Source organism: Chironomus tepperi, unplaced genomic scaffold (assembly GCF_022539635.2).
Source record: "Chironomus tepperi strain 1889 unplaced genomic scaffold, CSIRO-AGI_Ctep_v1 contig_123, whole genome shotgun sequence".
NCBI classification, from domain to species: Eukaryota; Metazoa; Arthropoda; class Insecta; order Diptera; family Chironomidae; genus Chironomus; species Chironomus tepperi.
In genome coordinates this window covers 293,117-310,258 of record NW_027226245.1, presented here as the reverse complement: position 1 = coordinate 310,258, position 17,142 = coordinate 293,117, and the positions used below count along the sequence as shown (strand labels likewise).

Here is a 17,142-nt window from a genome sequence, read left to right as displayed (position 1 = left end):
TTTTAAATTTTTGTTTACAAATTAAACGTTTTTTATTTTGATTCTTTTTATTTTGTTAAGAGTTTATAAGAAATTTTTAAAACCTGGTCTCGCGGGACCAGTCCCGGAAGATTTTCGGGACTCGGGACGGGACCGGGACGGGACAGTCCCGGGATTTCCCGGTCCCGGTCCCGGTATCGGGAAAGCATAGGGCATAGGTGTGTCATCCTGTGCTATCTATTCATTGAACCCTAAAATAAGGTGACAAATCATATTTCAATATAACTGTAAATAATTTTTCTACTTAGCATTCATTCATTCATGAGTTCGAATTAGGTGTGGAATTTGGATGTTATGTAATGTTAAAATTGATATTAATTAGAGCAAACAACATCAGAATTAATATTCGAAACGGTATTTTCAGCTTAAAGACTCATTGGATGTGATTCTGATGTGATTTTACTTACCACATTCCTAAACAAACTTTCTAGCTGACAAATAACTAATTATAGCCCAAGTGTGCCCAAATACGTTAGAACTAGTCATGAACAAATCTTTAGTCACGTTTTGTCCCTTCGAACTGATTTAAACTGGTTTGAAGCTTGCTTAAAACTAACTTACTATCAATCCCCTTATTATGGATGCTCACTAAGTCTTCCTGAAATCAAAGCTCGAAGTCGAATTAAATTTTGCATGGAAAAATCTAATGTAGTCAACTCGGTTCCATTTAAAATTCAAATCGACTTCAAGGTCAGCCTGAAATCATATCCATAATTGATTTAAGGACATGAATCCCTTGGTTTCCCCAATAAGTAGAACATTTAATAACCTAATTCTTCAAATCAATAAGAAAATCCAAGCTAAAATGCCAAAAATAAAACACAAACAGCATTAAAACCTTAATTAGTTAATGTGATAGATTTATTCTTTTTATTTATAATACACAAAAATAGTACGATTGGTAAAGAGTTGAAAATATTTTTAAGAATTATTGTAATGAGCACCATTAGGAATGAGATTGTACATTATCAGCACCAATTCTTCATTATTTACTGGAACTTATTTACTCTACATTGAAGAAAAATTAGAGTACTTGATAAATTTACTGAGTTTAAGACTTGAAGCTAATTGATTAGATAGCCCCAAAAAGGAGGTGATAACAGCATTTAGGCTCAATTGGTAAGTGAGTTTGACGAAATTGATTTGGTTTACAATTTGAGTCATAAATTGTATCAAATTCTTGGGATATCAGCTTTATAGTCAGGTCTTGTGTGAAAATGTGTAAATCAGAATTGATAGGATTTTGGAGAGTTTAGACTTCAAAAGTCCATAAAGGCGCCTGTACTGGAGTCAAAACTTCAAGAAAAGTGAAGTCCGTACACCAGTTAAGGCGCCTCTACATCAAAATCCTGTCAACTCTGCTTAAAACAACATAACTGGGCTGAATGACTGGAATGACTGGACATTGACTAAAAACTCAATCGAAATACTCAAACTCAAGATTTCAATCGATGACGTCTGAATTTCACAACATTTTAACTTGATTTAAAAACCAATTTCAAACTAAGACTTGACTCATTAATTTACAAAGTACTCTAATCCCTCAGCCATTGAGAGTACCTAACAAACTTGCGCATATTTTTTCTTCATGTTGTTTCTTTCATTATAAATCGATTTTTAAGTACGATGAGATAAAGTTACAATTAATTAATATCATTATGTAGAGATGAACAGTAGAAAAAATGAGTTTTGTAAGCTTAAATAAAATGTAAGTAAAAATTAATTCAATCTCGAATAAGGAAATGGAGAAGAATGGAGGTGTAAATGATGAGCATGTTGCATAATCTAGTTCTCATAATTTTGTTAACTACTTCGTGTTTCCATCAATTTTTAAAATATATATGAACATAATAAGGCACATTGGAAAAAAAAGTATCATGGCATCTATCAATTGATAACATTCTTTTTTTTTATGTCGATGGACGAAAAACAGGCAATGAGCTTGGATAGTGTGTATCTGGACGTAAAACAGAATCGGGCCAATTTGTCATGACATCATTAGTTGATCGAAATGGGTATGTTGCCAACACAATTGGTAATTGAAGTTTTATCGCCTTCTCCATCGATTTTGGCTCAATTATAAGCTGCAAAAAATAAAATTGAAATTGATAATGAGGATTTATTGAGTTGTTTTGTGACTAAAAGTTGCAAAAATTGTTCTGGAATGGAAAATTTTATCGACATTTATGAGTGACGTCTTGTGTTGATAAGTCCCGCCCACTGCTATTTCGAAACATACACATTAAAAATATATCATAAATATCTTATCAGACCTCATTTCATATATTTTTTTGTGCTTTTTGATAAGCAAAAAGCCTTTAACGAGAATGTGGAAAAAAAATAACTGAATTTCATTTCGAATGAATGCACACCTATATTCGTGTATTTTACATTCTATTCAATGACATAATTTTTGAAGACATGAAATTCTAAAATATTTTCTTTCAGTGGAATGAGTAAAGAATGGTTGGGAAATTTCTATTGAGGATTTATGTTAGAACAAAGCGTATTTCTTTTTAGGGGCCCTTCCTCCCTCTTGTTATTCATGATGATAACTTTAATGTAATTTTTTGGAATTTTTTCTAGGTTTATTTTCTAACATTGTTTAGGTATGCTGACTGAAATGTCATTAATCGCTTTACTAGATGTCCATAATTAATTTTGAAATAATTGAGCATTTTCATCAGCTTTGATTGCTACAATTGAAGCATGTCCCATGGTTAATGGAGTTAAGTGTTGACATTAGGCACTTACAAGAAGCCACAATCATTCTTAGGCAAGCGGGAATCATATTATCGGACTATGATGACTTCAGATCATCTGACAGACAATATGGACTCTCAGAATTTCGACAAATTAATCAATATGTTCCATGAAATTCATAAATGAAGCCATATTATCCATGAATTCCATACCGGAATGACACTCATCAGTTAATCGATCCAAAATCCGGCACCAGACTGGAGTGACTCTAGCATGACGTCGGATTTGAACCAAATATCTTATAAAATTGTATCCGGCGCCAAGTCAAAAACACTTCGGGCTACTGTCGGATTTTTGATCGATGAACCAATTTGTCTTACTAGAGACTAACTGATTATAGCGAGTTTGTGTTCACACGGGCATACAAAATTAATTTTAGTGTCTCCGAAGTGCCAGATACTGTCCAATGCATCGTTCAATACTTTCTTAGATATAATTAAGGTTTGTCGAAAACTGATGGTCTGGAGCCCAAAATTGCATGTCTGCAGCCTTGGATCGAATACTTTTCTTATCCGAGCCCTAGACATAATGTTGTACCATACTTTTGGAGTGTCTAACCAATGGTGTCTCCAGATCAACAGACAGATACTCCATAAATCATCGCAAATTCTTTACCAACTTACAGACCACGTTACTACACCCCTCAAGACAAAGTGCACCTCAATCCCTCCCTATCAATCCATTCCAAATCAACCCAAAAAATCCATTTTAAAAATTATTGAACAATAAAAAAACTCACATAGACATCATAATTTAATTGAATCAAATTTGAATTGCGTATATTTGTGGGTGGTAAAGGTGGAATGTAAAGCTTTTTATTCACAAATTCATCACGACTATTGGGACGTATTTTTGGTCCTTTGATTGATGCAATTTCACGTTTTTCAACTTGAACAGCTTTTCCACGTGATAGATAATTGATTGTTTCAAGTAGAATTATTTTCGTATGACGTATTGTGACTTTACTGAAATTCCTAACATATCCATTAATGTGAATTGTTTCACCTGATACATAACCTGCGAATTAGACCCAAAATAAATAAAAAAATGAAATTAAATTCGATCGACAATCAGAAAATAAATTTTTATTCCTCCTCACCTCCCCGATCCAATTCAATTTTACATTTTACAGTTCCCGATCCAATACATGCCAAACCACCCAACGTCGGTTCAATTTCACATCTAAATGGCTCTGCTAATGCTGGTTCCTCGATGTTTAAATCAATTGGATTCATGATGATGAAAATTTGATGATTTTTGTGAATTAAACCTGCTCACACAAGAGAAAAAAGGAAAAAAAATTGGATATAACAAGGAGGGTGTGAGTACCTCACAACCTTCAAACATTTCTTTTTCATATTGATTGCTTGCAATTTTCCACTCAATTAAACTCAAGATAGGAATAAAATAAAATTTAAATTCACCTGATGGCTCACGTAATGCGCATTTACAATAATACTGTATCCATCCGTGCTTCCCAAGAAATGTTGATGGGAGACCGAGCGGGAGGCCAAGTTTAAATGGAAATGAGTGTATACCAGGTGATAAAATTGTCGGTCCTGAATCATTGTCACCCAATAATCTCATACGAAAATCAATATAATTTTCTTTATCGTATGTGCGCTCTTGACGAGCTGTACGGGCTGTAACGACACCTTCACCGACTACATGAAAGTGCAATCCTATACAAAAATAATTTAAATGAATAGAATCTTTGTTAATTTTTTTGTGTATGTAAAGCAGTTCCATACAACTGCTGTTTTTGTTCTTGCTACCCACTACAAACACCGTTATGCCAAATTTAGACAAATGAATGAATTTATAATTGTTTCTCATTGTATTACAAGCTCAAATGATTGTGAATAGAATAAAGGGAAACGAATTGTTTTATAAGCAGCAATAAGCAAGAAGGTGAAGAATTACTTTCGATTTCAATAAAACCAATAATAATTGTCTATACATCTTCATCTACAAACGAATATGTTATATCCAAAAGTTGCAACTTCTTTTTATGTACGAGATCACACTTCTGTGTTAATACTCATTGATTATGTCATTTAGGCGTATTGAGTTGAATTAGACTTGATACAGTTTGAGGCGAATAGTGACAGACTGTCATGTGAATTGATGGGAACTTCTTCTTTTGTCGAATTAATTGAGTCGGATGTACAAAATTCTGCTGACAGCCCACATAATCAAAACTGTACAAAATTGTTTAGCATGAGAAAATATATTGATGGTCCAATAGCACACCACAGGCATGAGATTCACTTAACAGCTTAAGAAATTTCTCTAATAATCTCAATTATAATTATTTTTAAAAAATAATATTTGAGATGGCTTTGATCTATGGGGTGTAATTATGGAGAAATTCATGTTAAGGAGTTCCTACTTGTTCTACTTAAGACACCTTATGAACTGGTGAATTATTGATCAGAGTTGGTAATCTGGACAAACTATTTTTGGTGTAAAGTCTTGATAAGAGTTGAATTGAATGATTTTGTGGTTGTAGGTTGGTTTCTAAAGTTATGAATGTTTTAGCTAGTACCAATGGTGGCACAATATAGTACCTAGGGGTACCAACATGTCACCTTATTAACAGCAATATTTTAAAATTACGTGAGGTATCGTAGCCGCGACGTTATATCCACTTTGATGGCAAACAATAGAATTACTGGAGTGTGACACTCGAGCACACGAAAAGTAGTCTCTAATTCTAATTGGAAATCAGCACAACTACTCTTATAAGACTGATTCTTACTTGAATGGCACAAGTCGATTCGTCGATCCAAACAGACAGACGTGACTCAGGATAAGTACTGGATTTAAATCATAGGCAAGGGTGTATTCAGAGGATATGGAGGTTTGGTGGTCAACAATAGGCCTCTTACTAGAGTCTCGCAAATCTAGTTCCAGAATTTGGATTAAGTAACAGATTTGTGCTTTTCAAGTAAGATAAATGACTGAAGAATTATAACTTTCAACAAATTAATCTCTAGTGGACAAAAAATGTTAGAAATAGACATCAACTGTACATCAACATGCCATCAACTAGTTTTAACGCATTTTAGACCACTCGAGACTGTCAAATTGTGTGCAATCTAGGATGAATTGGACCTAAAATTTACGTATCAACTTTAAAGTCTTACAACCAAAAAGCCAAAATTGTTCAAATTTCAAGCAAGAGTGAGACTCAATTATTCGGATTCACACACTCCAAATACCAACACTGAACTGAGTATTTTTAATCAAAATGCGCTATTCCCATCTTCACAAAGGCGTATCAACCTCTCAACTCAATATCTCTGTATGTTTGTATGTTTTTGTTGTTTAGGTCTTATATGGACATCAATAACTTGAGTTTTTCTTATTTTTTTCACTGGTATTATCGCAATTTTTTTTTATGCAATTTCGATGAACAGAGGAAGAGAAGCAAATGTTGAAAAAAAATAATTTTGATGAAATATTGGCAATTGGATTGTAATACAATGGCTATTTAACTTTATGGCTGAATAGTATTGTTGCAATTTGATTTATGAGTATTGAATTATTAAGCTGCTAAGTAAGATTCTTGAACGAAAAACGAGAAGTTTTAACGATGACGTTAGTTTTGAGTATTTTTAGAACTTTTTGCACAAAACTGCAGCATTTACCTAAAGCTGGTGTATCTTCCTGTAATTCCAACAGAACTCGTCCACTTAAGAATTGTCCAGGAAAGTACAAAAGATTCGTATTGTCGAATAATATCAAAAATTTCATCAATTTTCGAGGCATGATTGCAAATTTTTTGCTTTTTTGGGGCTTAAAATTCTTATTTTTTTATGCTTAATATTTTTTTTAGTTGCCCTTCATAAAAAATATCATATTTTTTTTATTCATCCACCTGTTGAATATTTGATAAATTTTTGCACTTTACACTTGTGCTAATCACTTGATCATAGATTACAATATCACTATAACACATTTCTTATCATAACGACCACAAAAATTATTGATAAATTTAATTTGTTAAAAAAAATTTCGATAAAGAAAGTATTAACTTGCGATGTGAACGAGAATTATTGTACGTATGTGTGACTTGCGATCGAGATAAAATAACATTAACAGTGTGAGTCTTAAGAAGTGCATGTTGAACCTCACTAGACTGACATTGTCGGAGTTTTATTGCTCAACACAGGTAAAAGATGTATTTGTGTTATTTTGGGATCTAAATTCAATGAGCGGAAACTCAAAATTATCTTTAAATTGGCCTTCACATTTCACGTCTTGCGTTCTTTATCCAAATTCATTCTAATTAACATAGTTGACATCGCGTGGGTTGGATCTATTTTCGGGCATCGATATCTATTGAATTTGAATGTCAATACTTACTCATTTGCTTCACTTGTCGTGCAGATCAATTGTTATCCATGGCTTTTCTTAATTTGCGTTTGAAGCTGATTCTATCAATGGCTCTGTCATTTGCTCTGTCATTGGCTCTGTCGCTGGCAACCACTTGCCAATTACCAATGAAATCTCTATCGACAGATCGATAAATCCGACTTTGTGGATGGTAAAAGAGCTAATTAGAATACCAAAGAACTACTGAAAGTAAGCTGTCGATAGAGACAGCATTGCATTTGGTATTAGCAAGTAGAAGCCAGCAACAGAGTTGGTTTTAGACGTCATCTGAGGGAAGGAATTGATCACAGTTGATCTGTACGGTCAGCGAAGTAAATAAGTAAGTATCTCTATCGACTGCATCAAAATATAATGTCAATATTGGAAGGAAATACTTACTTACTTACCGGACTGTGAGCCTAGGTAGCTACAAAAAGCTTTACATCTGATTCTATAGCTAAAGCTGGCTATAATGCTGACTTCCACTTGCCAATTTTCAAGCTTTTACAAATTCTCAGTTTTGACATCTTACTGGAATTCCTTCATTACTGTCCAATGTCATGTTGCTCTTGGAGCATCAGGACGCCTTTTTCTTGTAGATTCCTGCCAAGAGCGGTATAATAAGCCTGTATATCTCTCCCAGCAACAACACTATTCCACTTTCAATATGTGTGACCTATCCAGTCATATTGGAATTAAATACAGTCATTTAAACATTGTAAATAAATTTTTTATTGCAAATTTCTTTTCATTATTTTATCCTAGCTAACTAAAAGTTTTAGTTCCATATTCATTTTAATATCTTAGCACCACGTTCGTTCCAATTACGTAAATTATCTTCATTCACATGTCCCCATTTCCATTTTTGTTTAATTTCATTACTATTACATGATTTTATAAGAATTTTTTGCGACGCTGGATCTGCTTCCAAGCATTTATTTTCACTTGGCTGACTATACATTTGTTGTGTATCGAGATCATAGCGGAAATATTGACCGCCTTGTTTATGATGGCATGCACCAAGTCGTACAGTTGATCCATATGAATCTATGCAATATGCAGCATCAGAATAGAATTCAATATCACGATGATGTCCCAAGAAGTAATGTTGATGTCCGGATGGACGTTGCTTATTATGTGAACATCTATAAAGTCCCAATTCACGATAAAAGTGACCCATTGAGTCAATGCAGTAATCCTTAAGCGCTACACTTTCAATCTAGAAAGAATGTGGGAATGTCAGCATCAAAATCTCAAAGTTAATTAAAATGTAGAGACTTACAGCTCCCTTGGCAAATTCAATCTGTGTTGGTGGATATTTCTCTAACATGTCAGGTGCTACAACCTCAAGGAAATACTTAAATGGCTTACATTTATTCTTTTCTTTAATTGCTAATTGCTTTGAAATATCTCCGGTATCAACACGAGCAAATCTATCCGGTTTCCGTTCGTAGATGTATTCTTTGTATTCGTCCATCCATACCTTTTGGATATAGAAAATAGTGAGAGAAATTATTGTAATTTTCATAAATATTTGATCATTATTTGTTGTTTGTTAGACATGAAGGCACTGTAATTTTAAAGGTATAGCTCAACACTTTGAGTATGTACTTATTAAAAGTATTAGCTTCCTGTTGACTATACTAGGAGGAACTGGAGCAATTATCTAGTACTGAATTTGTTGAAATATCGTCTAGTCCTCTTGCCTTACTATAGTACTGACTCTGCCACTAATGCTGAATATCCACTTACCTCAGCAACTCTCTTAAAGTTCTTTGAAACGTAGTCATATCCTCTTGGATCTGGGAATGGATTGCTCTTGTAAATATGTCCAATTCTACTGCATGGAGAGTCAACCATTTCACCACCACAAAGCCATATTTTGAAGCTCAACTCGTACTGTTCACCTCCCCAAATGTCGAGACCTAAAATAAGTAAAGTAAGTTGATAAATAGCTGCGTAAGTTTGAGCATGAGGAATGATTTTGAATATAAGAGGATTATGGAGGCTTAAAACTGATTGAATGTCAAGTCTTGAAGTGTCTTCTTATGATTCGATGACTGTGTTATGTACCAGGATCAGGGATTGATATTCATACTCATTTTTAAGCCTCTTGATACTCGACACTCAATACTCGAGTACTGGATAATCCATCGAACGTTATAAGCAAAGTGGCAATTTTACAATCAATCTAGAGATGGTATGGCTTACTATTGACCATTTTTAAATTAATATGCATATAGAATCAGTGATTCTTATAAGATTCAGAATGCTACGTAGTGATTGCCCACAAATAGCGTGTAAGCCAGAAACTCAGAAAGAAGCTGTCGATCAAGACAGTATTGCACTTGAAATTGGAAATTTCCAAGTTTCTCGATCGATAGTCGGAAATTGGTAGCCAACGATAGATCTAGTTTTAGACGACATCCATGCAAGATCGTAAATCATTATTGATCTGAATGTCCAGCCAAGTAAGTAAGAATGTAAGGACAAAATACACATACTAAAGTCCCTTTCAGTCACAACTAACCTGGATCATATCCACCAACTTCCCAGAAGAACTTTGCTGATATCGCAAAAAGACCACCAGCCATGACAGGTGATGGGAAGTTGTCAGCCGGTGTTTCTTGATCACCTGGACGGATATCAATTCTTTTATACAAGAAATTCCATTCAAAAGCACCACGATTTCCTTCATCTTGAGCTCTATACTCATAGTCTTGTGCATCAATAACATCAATAAATGGACACACACATGTTCTATAGTCGGATGCAATTGGATCTAAAAGAAAATCAAATTCATGTTAATTTATGTTTTATGGCACAATAAAAATCTCATGTCAGACCTAATAAAGGCGGCAGCCAATTAGTATTTGCTTCTGTATGTGAGTCTAAAAATATAAGTACATCTCCTTTTGCTGCTCTTGCACCAGCCAAACGTGCAGTAATCTAAATATAACAAATAATTACATGATTTTACATTTAATGAGCATGTAGTCTGACTCACCAGCCCAGATCTTGCCGGTAGATCAATCACATGTGCCTTTCCTTCAAAATTATTTGCTAAGTACCTCTTAAGTTCATCATATAATTCAGTTTTTGTGGAATGATCATTGACTAAAATAACTTCCTTAAGTAAATGTGCCGGTGCACGATTTATACAGCTATGAACAGTTCGCATAAGAACTGAAAGCTATTTAAGAATAGCAAAATTAAATAACAATATTAAGCATAAATATGAGTTTGATCCCAGTGGAGGGCAACCTTTGTGCTGCAGTACATCTTGGTCGTAAGCCTCGAGTCAAGGCCCTCGACCGAAACCTTACACGACGTACGGTTCATGGCAATTCTAATAAAAATTGAGGATACACTAGAGTGCCGCGACTCACAGGTTGCCCACCACTGGATCGATACCTACATGATCATTGAAAAATGGAATGATTACTGATGCTGTTGGCAGTTCCAACAGATACTTTTTCTTTTGACATCTGTAGAATAGAAAATCAAAATTGTTCAATTTCATCCAATCAAAATCAATTAAGTTTATACGTACAGCGGATGTCTAATATCGGCAACAGATCGATTGACTGAAATGATATCAGATGCTCGTGCATAATATCCATTGACTTTTAAAAGTTGTGTATTTATCTCAATATCTTGTGGATCTGTTAACTTGAATGCTTTGCCTTGCTCACCGGGTCCCTTTCGTGCTCTCTCTTGCTGTATATGCTCACTATCATGCCAGTCTTTTCTTTTACGTAAAATATTGTGTTTTTGCTTGAAAAATGAATCATATGGCTCAACGTAATTGAATTCATCTTCTGATATTAACGGTAATACAATTGGCCGTTTTTCTGTGCTTGCTTTTGCTTTTCTATGCACTAATTGATCAGCAATTGGATGATCTTCTTCATGTTTAACATCTTTTTCACCGTCATCAATACTGTTTGATGATGATTTGTATAATTGTGATATTACAAACAGCAGCACTAATGCGATGATTGCAAAGTTTAGTATAAGCTTGATAAGAGAACTTCTGCCTTTACACTGAAATGAGAAGATAAATAAACAATTGAGAAACGAAAAATTTAATTAGTTCAATGTTGTTTTTCGTGAGCAGATGAGCACATATTCAGCCATGAAAAGAAAATCAGACTGACACGCATGAAGTACATTCTTTACATTCTCATTTATTTGTGTTGACAATGTGGCGATATTTTTTCTTCTTTTCACTTGTTTTAATTTTTCATATTCTACAATGTGCTGTTTGTACAGGTGGTAATTTCTATTTTCTTTTGACAGTTTGTCTGTTTAGGAGTATGGTCTGGGTTTGGAATTTAAGTGTTTAATAGAGCTCTGACTTGGATTTGGTCTGAAATAAGCGATCTCTAGTATTCAGGCCATTAAGTACAATCAATCTCTAAAATAGGCTATTTTAAGCTCATTAGCAACTCATTAGATTATTGTAAATCATTTCACGGGCAGCACAATGTGCTCGCTAGAGCACAGTTAAGTCGCAGTTTCAATGGTAATCCGGGTAGATGCCCTAACGGCACCCTACCGGCGGATTACAGCGAAAACTGCTTGTCGTTCGTAACTTAGTGTTAAATTTGCTTCTAATACTTAATCTAATAGCGACAAGAGTTGTTGAACGAGCACTGGATAAAGAAGAAGGTTTAAGTATGCTTTGTGCCACACACTTTAACAACCCTCGGTAGCTCAGTTGTTAAGAATACTTAACATTCAATCGAGAGTTCGTGAGTTCAGATCCCATTCAAATTACAGTTTCTTTATGCTGCACTTGGTGGTGGTAATTGGCAGGCGATAGAACCAGTTATAGGCGACATCTGAGAGAGGCCATGGATCACAGTTGATCTGTACGGCCAGCGAAGCAAGTAAGTAAGTAAGTTATGCTGCACTCACAAACAACTCTCGGTACCTCATTAGGTGAGATCAGATGACATGCAATCGAAAGAATTGGAGAGTTCGAATCCTAATCATAATTATAGGGAATTTTACTTTTCTTTCAAGCACCTTAGAAGTAGGAAGGTTTCGAACACTTAGAAATCATGACTGTTTGGGAATTCTGAAAAGTCTATTTTGTACATGCATACATTCTACTAATCTAATCTTCAATATTAATACAAATTTGTCTCATAAAATGGAATTTAAATTCAACTGTGAAGCACATGTGTTCCTCCTTCGCATTCACATTTCGTCACTTAATTTACTGATTCCGATTATGTCATTTCACTTAATAATCAAGCAAATTAAAAGTTTATTAAGGAAATAAAGATGATAAGAGCTTAATTATTCCTGGAATATTTATAAACATATTATCTGTGGACGACTTAATGATTCACTTGACTGAAAAATTTATGCACCGACATTTTTGTGATTCTTTGTACTGTACACAGTTACTCAATACAGTTACTGAAATTAAATTTTGAATCTAAAGTTTAAATCTATTAATTTACACAACTAAACTGATCATTAAAATTGTTCGGTTCAGTTATGTGCTTTCTAATGCAGTTGTGGGAAACCCATAGGCCGGGGCACACTAACAACTCTCGATAGCAAGGCCAATGTGCCGCCCAAATTATTTTGAAACATCATGAAACGTATACCGTGTAGGGTTTTGGTCGAAGCATACAATTAAGGTGTGACTCGGAAGAAAAAGGTTTCCCACCACTGCCTTAATGTTTATAATCACATGAACTATATTTCTGAATGTGTAAATCAAGTCTCCCGACCTTGAAATCATTTCCGATGCTCAATAAATTTTTTCGAATTTTTTTCAGGAACAAGTTTATGAAAATTACAAAAAATCGTCCAAGTTGGCACATATTAACAGTTCAACTGGTTTCAATGACGTCAGCCTGTCAAATTTATATCCAAAAGTCAAATTTGATGACTATTTTTAAGCACATCAGCAAAATACTTTATAAAAAAAAAACTTTTTAAAAAAACCTCGTTTTTCGCGTAGACTAAAAAGTAAAAAATAACTTTAACTTTGTGCTGTAGAGAAATTGGTTTTAAAGTTGAGGCCACACATGAATTACAAACATGCACTTTGACCTTATCGTATAGTTCTAATCTAAAAACGAGGGCGCAAGACTTTGGTCATAAGTTCTGATCAGGCGCCCTCGTTTTTAGATGTAGAACTATACGATAAGGTCAAAGTGCATGTTTGTAATTCATGTGTGGCCTCAACTTTAAAACCATTTCTCTACAGCACAAAGTTAAAGTTATTTTTTACTTTTGTAGTCTACGCGAAAAACGAGGTTTTTTAAAAGAGTTTTTTTTTTATAAAGTATTGACGGCTATAATTTCACTTTTTAGTCAAAAGATTGCACTTAATTTATCAATTTTTGAAGAACTAAGCTAGACGATAGGCCAAGCTTCGCTTGGCATAAGTTTGAAGAACTAAGCTAGACCGACAGGCCAAGCTTCGCTTGGCATAAGTTTGAAGAACTAAGCTAGACCGATAGGCCAAGCTTCGCTTGGCATAAGTTTGAAGAACTAAGCTAGACCGATAGGCCAAGCTTCGCTTGGCATATTGAAGAACTAAGCTAGACCGATAGGCCAAGCTTCGCTTGGCATAAGTTTGAAGAACTAAGCTAGACCGATAGGCCAAGCTTCGCTTGGCATAAGTTTGAAGAACTAAGCTAGACCGATAGGCCAAGCTTCGCTTGGCATAAGTTTGAAGAACTAAGCTAGACCGATAGGCCAAGCTTCGCTTGGCAAAGTTTGAAGAACTTCTAGACCGGTAGGCCAAGCTTCGCTTGGCATAAGTTTGAAGAACTAAGCTAGACCGATAGGCCAAGCTTCGCTTGGCATAAGTTTGAAGAACTAAGCTAGACCGATAGGCCAAGCTTCGCTTGGCATAAGTTGGAAGAACTAAGCTAGACCGATAGGCCAAGCTTCGCTTGGCATAAGTTTGAAGAACTAAGCTAGACCGATAGGCCAAGCTTCGCTTGGCATAAGTTTGAAGAACTAAGCTAGACCGATAGGCCAAGCTTCGCTTGGCATAAGTTTGAAGAACTAAGCTAGACCGATAGGCCAAGCTTCGCTTGGCATAAGTTTGAAGGACTAAGCTAGACCGATAGGCCAAGCTTCGCTTGGCATAAGTTTGAAGAACTAATGCTAGACCGATAGGCCATTGAGCTTCGCTTGGCATAAGTTTGAAGAACTAAGCTAGACCGATAGGCCAAGCTTCGTTTGGCATAAGGTTTCGGTCGAACTAAGCTAGACCGATAGGCCAAGCTTCGCTTGGCATAAGTTTGAAGAACTAAGCTAGACAGATAGGCCAAGCTTCGCTTGGCATAAGTTTGAAGAACTAAGCTAGACCGATAGGCCAAGCTTCGCTTGGCATAAGTTTGAAGGTAAGCTAGACCGACAGGCCAAGCTTCGCTTGGCATAAGTTTGAAGAACTAAGCTCCTAGGCCAAGCTTCGCTTGGCATATTTGAAGAACTAAGCTACACCGACAGGCCAAGCTTCGTTTTGCATAAGTTTGAAGAACTAAGCTAGACTTCGCTTGGCATAAGTTTGAAGAACTAAGCTAGACCGACAGGCCAAGCTTCGCTTGGCATAAGTTTGAAGAACTAAGCTAGACCGACAGGCCAAGCTTCGCTTGGCATAAGTTTGAAGAACTAAGCTAGACCGATAGGCCAAGCTTCGCTTGGCATAAGTTTGAAGAACTAAGCTAGCCGATAGGCCAATTTTTAGCTTCGCTTGGCATAAGTTTGAAGAACTAAGCTAGACCGACAGGCCAAGCTTCGCTTGGCATAAGTTTGAAGAACTAAGCTAGACCGATAGGCCAAGCTTCGCTTGGCATAATTACGAAGGTTTAAACTAGACGATTTAATTTAATCTTCAGATTAATTTTAATCCTACGATTAATTTAAACTCGAAAGTCTATACAAAATTTAACGGTATAATTTTTTTGAATTTAATTAGTTTTTATTTATGTTAAAATAGCATAAGAACTTATGCTAAACATTTTTATGATTCTACTTCCATATAAAACAGAATTTTGCATGGATTTGGAACAATTTCTCGTGTAACGGTTTTTTGAAATTCAAATTTCTTTCATGACCATGTGAAAATGACTTCAGAAAAATTATCATGACCGAATATCTTAAATCACATTATTTAATCCTATAATTAATTAATTATATTATCGTTTGTTGTGTGATGAAGTGCATTTATGCATTTTAACCATTAGATATGGCTTATTTATGCAATCAAAAAACATACATCATTGATGTTGGATTTTTCAAACGATTCAAATTTTTATTAATTAATTTAAATAAAGCTAAGCATATTTGTGTTTCATAAGTGCTTGTATTTTGTATTGTTATTAAGAATATACATACTTAAAAAATATCAGCTCATATGAACAATCAAAATGATAAAAAATCTTTACAAGTTTTGATATTGAGAGAAAAAAACGTAAGACAAAATACGTACGTATACGTAAGCAGTGAAAATTTTCAAAATTAATTATAGTAAACCAAGCAATATTGTGATTAACTAATGCCTGAATATTGCATTGTCATCGAGAATACACGAGCATAAAAAATTTCAGCTCGATTGGAGCAGTAGAAGTGGTCGAAAAATCGATCGCAAGATTTGACCAAGACAGAAAGACAGACAGAGAAGAAAGCAAGTTAAGAAAAACGAGGTAATAATAAAAAAGTTCCATAAATCATGTCAATTAATTTAAAATTGCCAACAAATGCGCCTAGATCATCAAAAAACAGCCGGTGACTCTCATTCCTTATTTTCTTATTTTGTTTACGTCGCGAGTACGAAAAAAAAAAAAAACTCACATGTGAGTAAGTTCTAGGAATTCCGTCACTCTCTTATTCTCAAAAGATCTCTCAACAATCACGGCGGTTTTTACACGCACATTAATGCATGCCTTAGCGATTACATGTGTATTAACAACAACAACAACAAAGATATTTAGGAGAGAATCAAAAGGTAAAAAAAGAAAAGAATGAGATATGAAGACGTGTAGTTAGTCCAACAACCTTTAATATTCATATTCTACGTACAATAACCAGTTTTTTGGTTTTAAATAATTGCAATTGCTATGCTCACTGTGCGTTATATCCGTTCATCATTATCAACAAGTTGTTATGCTTTTCGTACCCGATAACACGAAAAAAAAAAATTATTTAATTTATCAGCACTTTCACAACATTTTGTGTCTATATCAAGCTTGTCGGCACCAACAGCGCAATAATATGTCCTAAAAAGTTGATAATACAATTTTTGACTTACGTGTTTCAAAATCAATCGTTTTAAATTATTTGAGCTCATTTGCGGACGAAAAGGCAAGAAGGCAGGATGAGAAGATGTAACGTACTAAATGAATGTATTTAAAAAATGCTCGTCGAACAGAACCAAATTAAAAGAATTTAATAAATTTTCAATAATTGGACGGAGAGGCAATTTTTACGATCAACACAGTCGATGCTTACTAAATGACTAAAAAAGAGTGAGAGAAACTTTTTTTTTTGGAAAAATATATATATTAAATGCGATAATACACATTGAATGCTGACGATGGAAGTCAGGGCTGTTGATTGTGTTTGTTGCTGATGAGAGAATAGACTTAAAAAAGAGAAATAAAAAGACTGCTCAGCACTACTAATTGCTCATTGTTTAATTTCAATTTCAGCACTTGGTGTTTATTTTCAATTAGCATAAAGCACATGATTTATGATATGAGACAATTGTTGGAGGAGATTTACAGCCCTGTATTATCGGCAATATAGTTTAATTTTTACCAACACTAGTAAGTTCAAACAGTTTTATAAACAATTTATAAAATTACTTTTGTTTGAAGTTTTTAATGCTGATTTTTACCAAAAAAAAAATTGAGAGAGCTAATTAGTAGAAAAACGATTAATTAATTGGGTATTAAACGCATTTTAAAGGGTCAATTA

General features: G+C 34.6%; 2 protein-coding genes across 2 annotated transcripts; both read right to left on the bottom strand.

Moving 5' to 3' along the window:
- Positions 1-878: 878 nt before the first annotated feature.
- On the bottom strand, positions 879-6,882 carry Vdup1 (arrestin family protein Vdup1). Its single transcript, XM_070636307.1, has 5 exons — positions 6,456-6,882; positions 4,227-4,484; positions 3,902-4,072; positions 3,542-3,819; positions 879-2,123 (listed from the first exon to the last, which is right to left on the bottom strand). The coding sequence occupies exons 1-5, from the start codon at positions 6,574-6,576 to the stop codon at positions 1,950-1,952; spliced, it is 1,002 nt and encodes a 333-aa protein (XP_070492408.1). The 5' UTR covers positions 6,577-6,882; the 3' UTR covers positions 879-1,949.
- A 1,008-nt stretch (positions 6,883-7,890) lies between these two features.
- On the bottom strand, positions 7,891-16,673 carry LOC139087492 (N-acetylgalactosaminyltransferase 6-like). The gene is made up of 9 exons (XM_070636320.1): positions 16,475-16,673; positions 10,736-11,229; positions 10,601-10,670; positions 10,190-10,375; positions 10,029-10,131; positions 9,713-9,964; positions 8,935-9,107; positions 8,465-8,665; positions 7,891-8,401 (listed from the first exon to the last, which is right to left on the bottom strand). The coding sequence occupies exons 1-9, from the start codon at positions 16,511-16,513 to the stop codon at positions 7,973-7,975; spliced, it is 1,947 nt and encodes a 648-aa protein (XP_070492421.1). The 5' UTR covers positions 16,514-16,673; the 3' UTR covers positions 7,891-7,972.
- Positions 16,674-17,142: the final 469 nt, after the last annotated feature.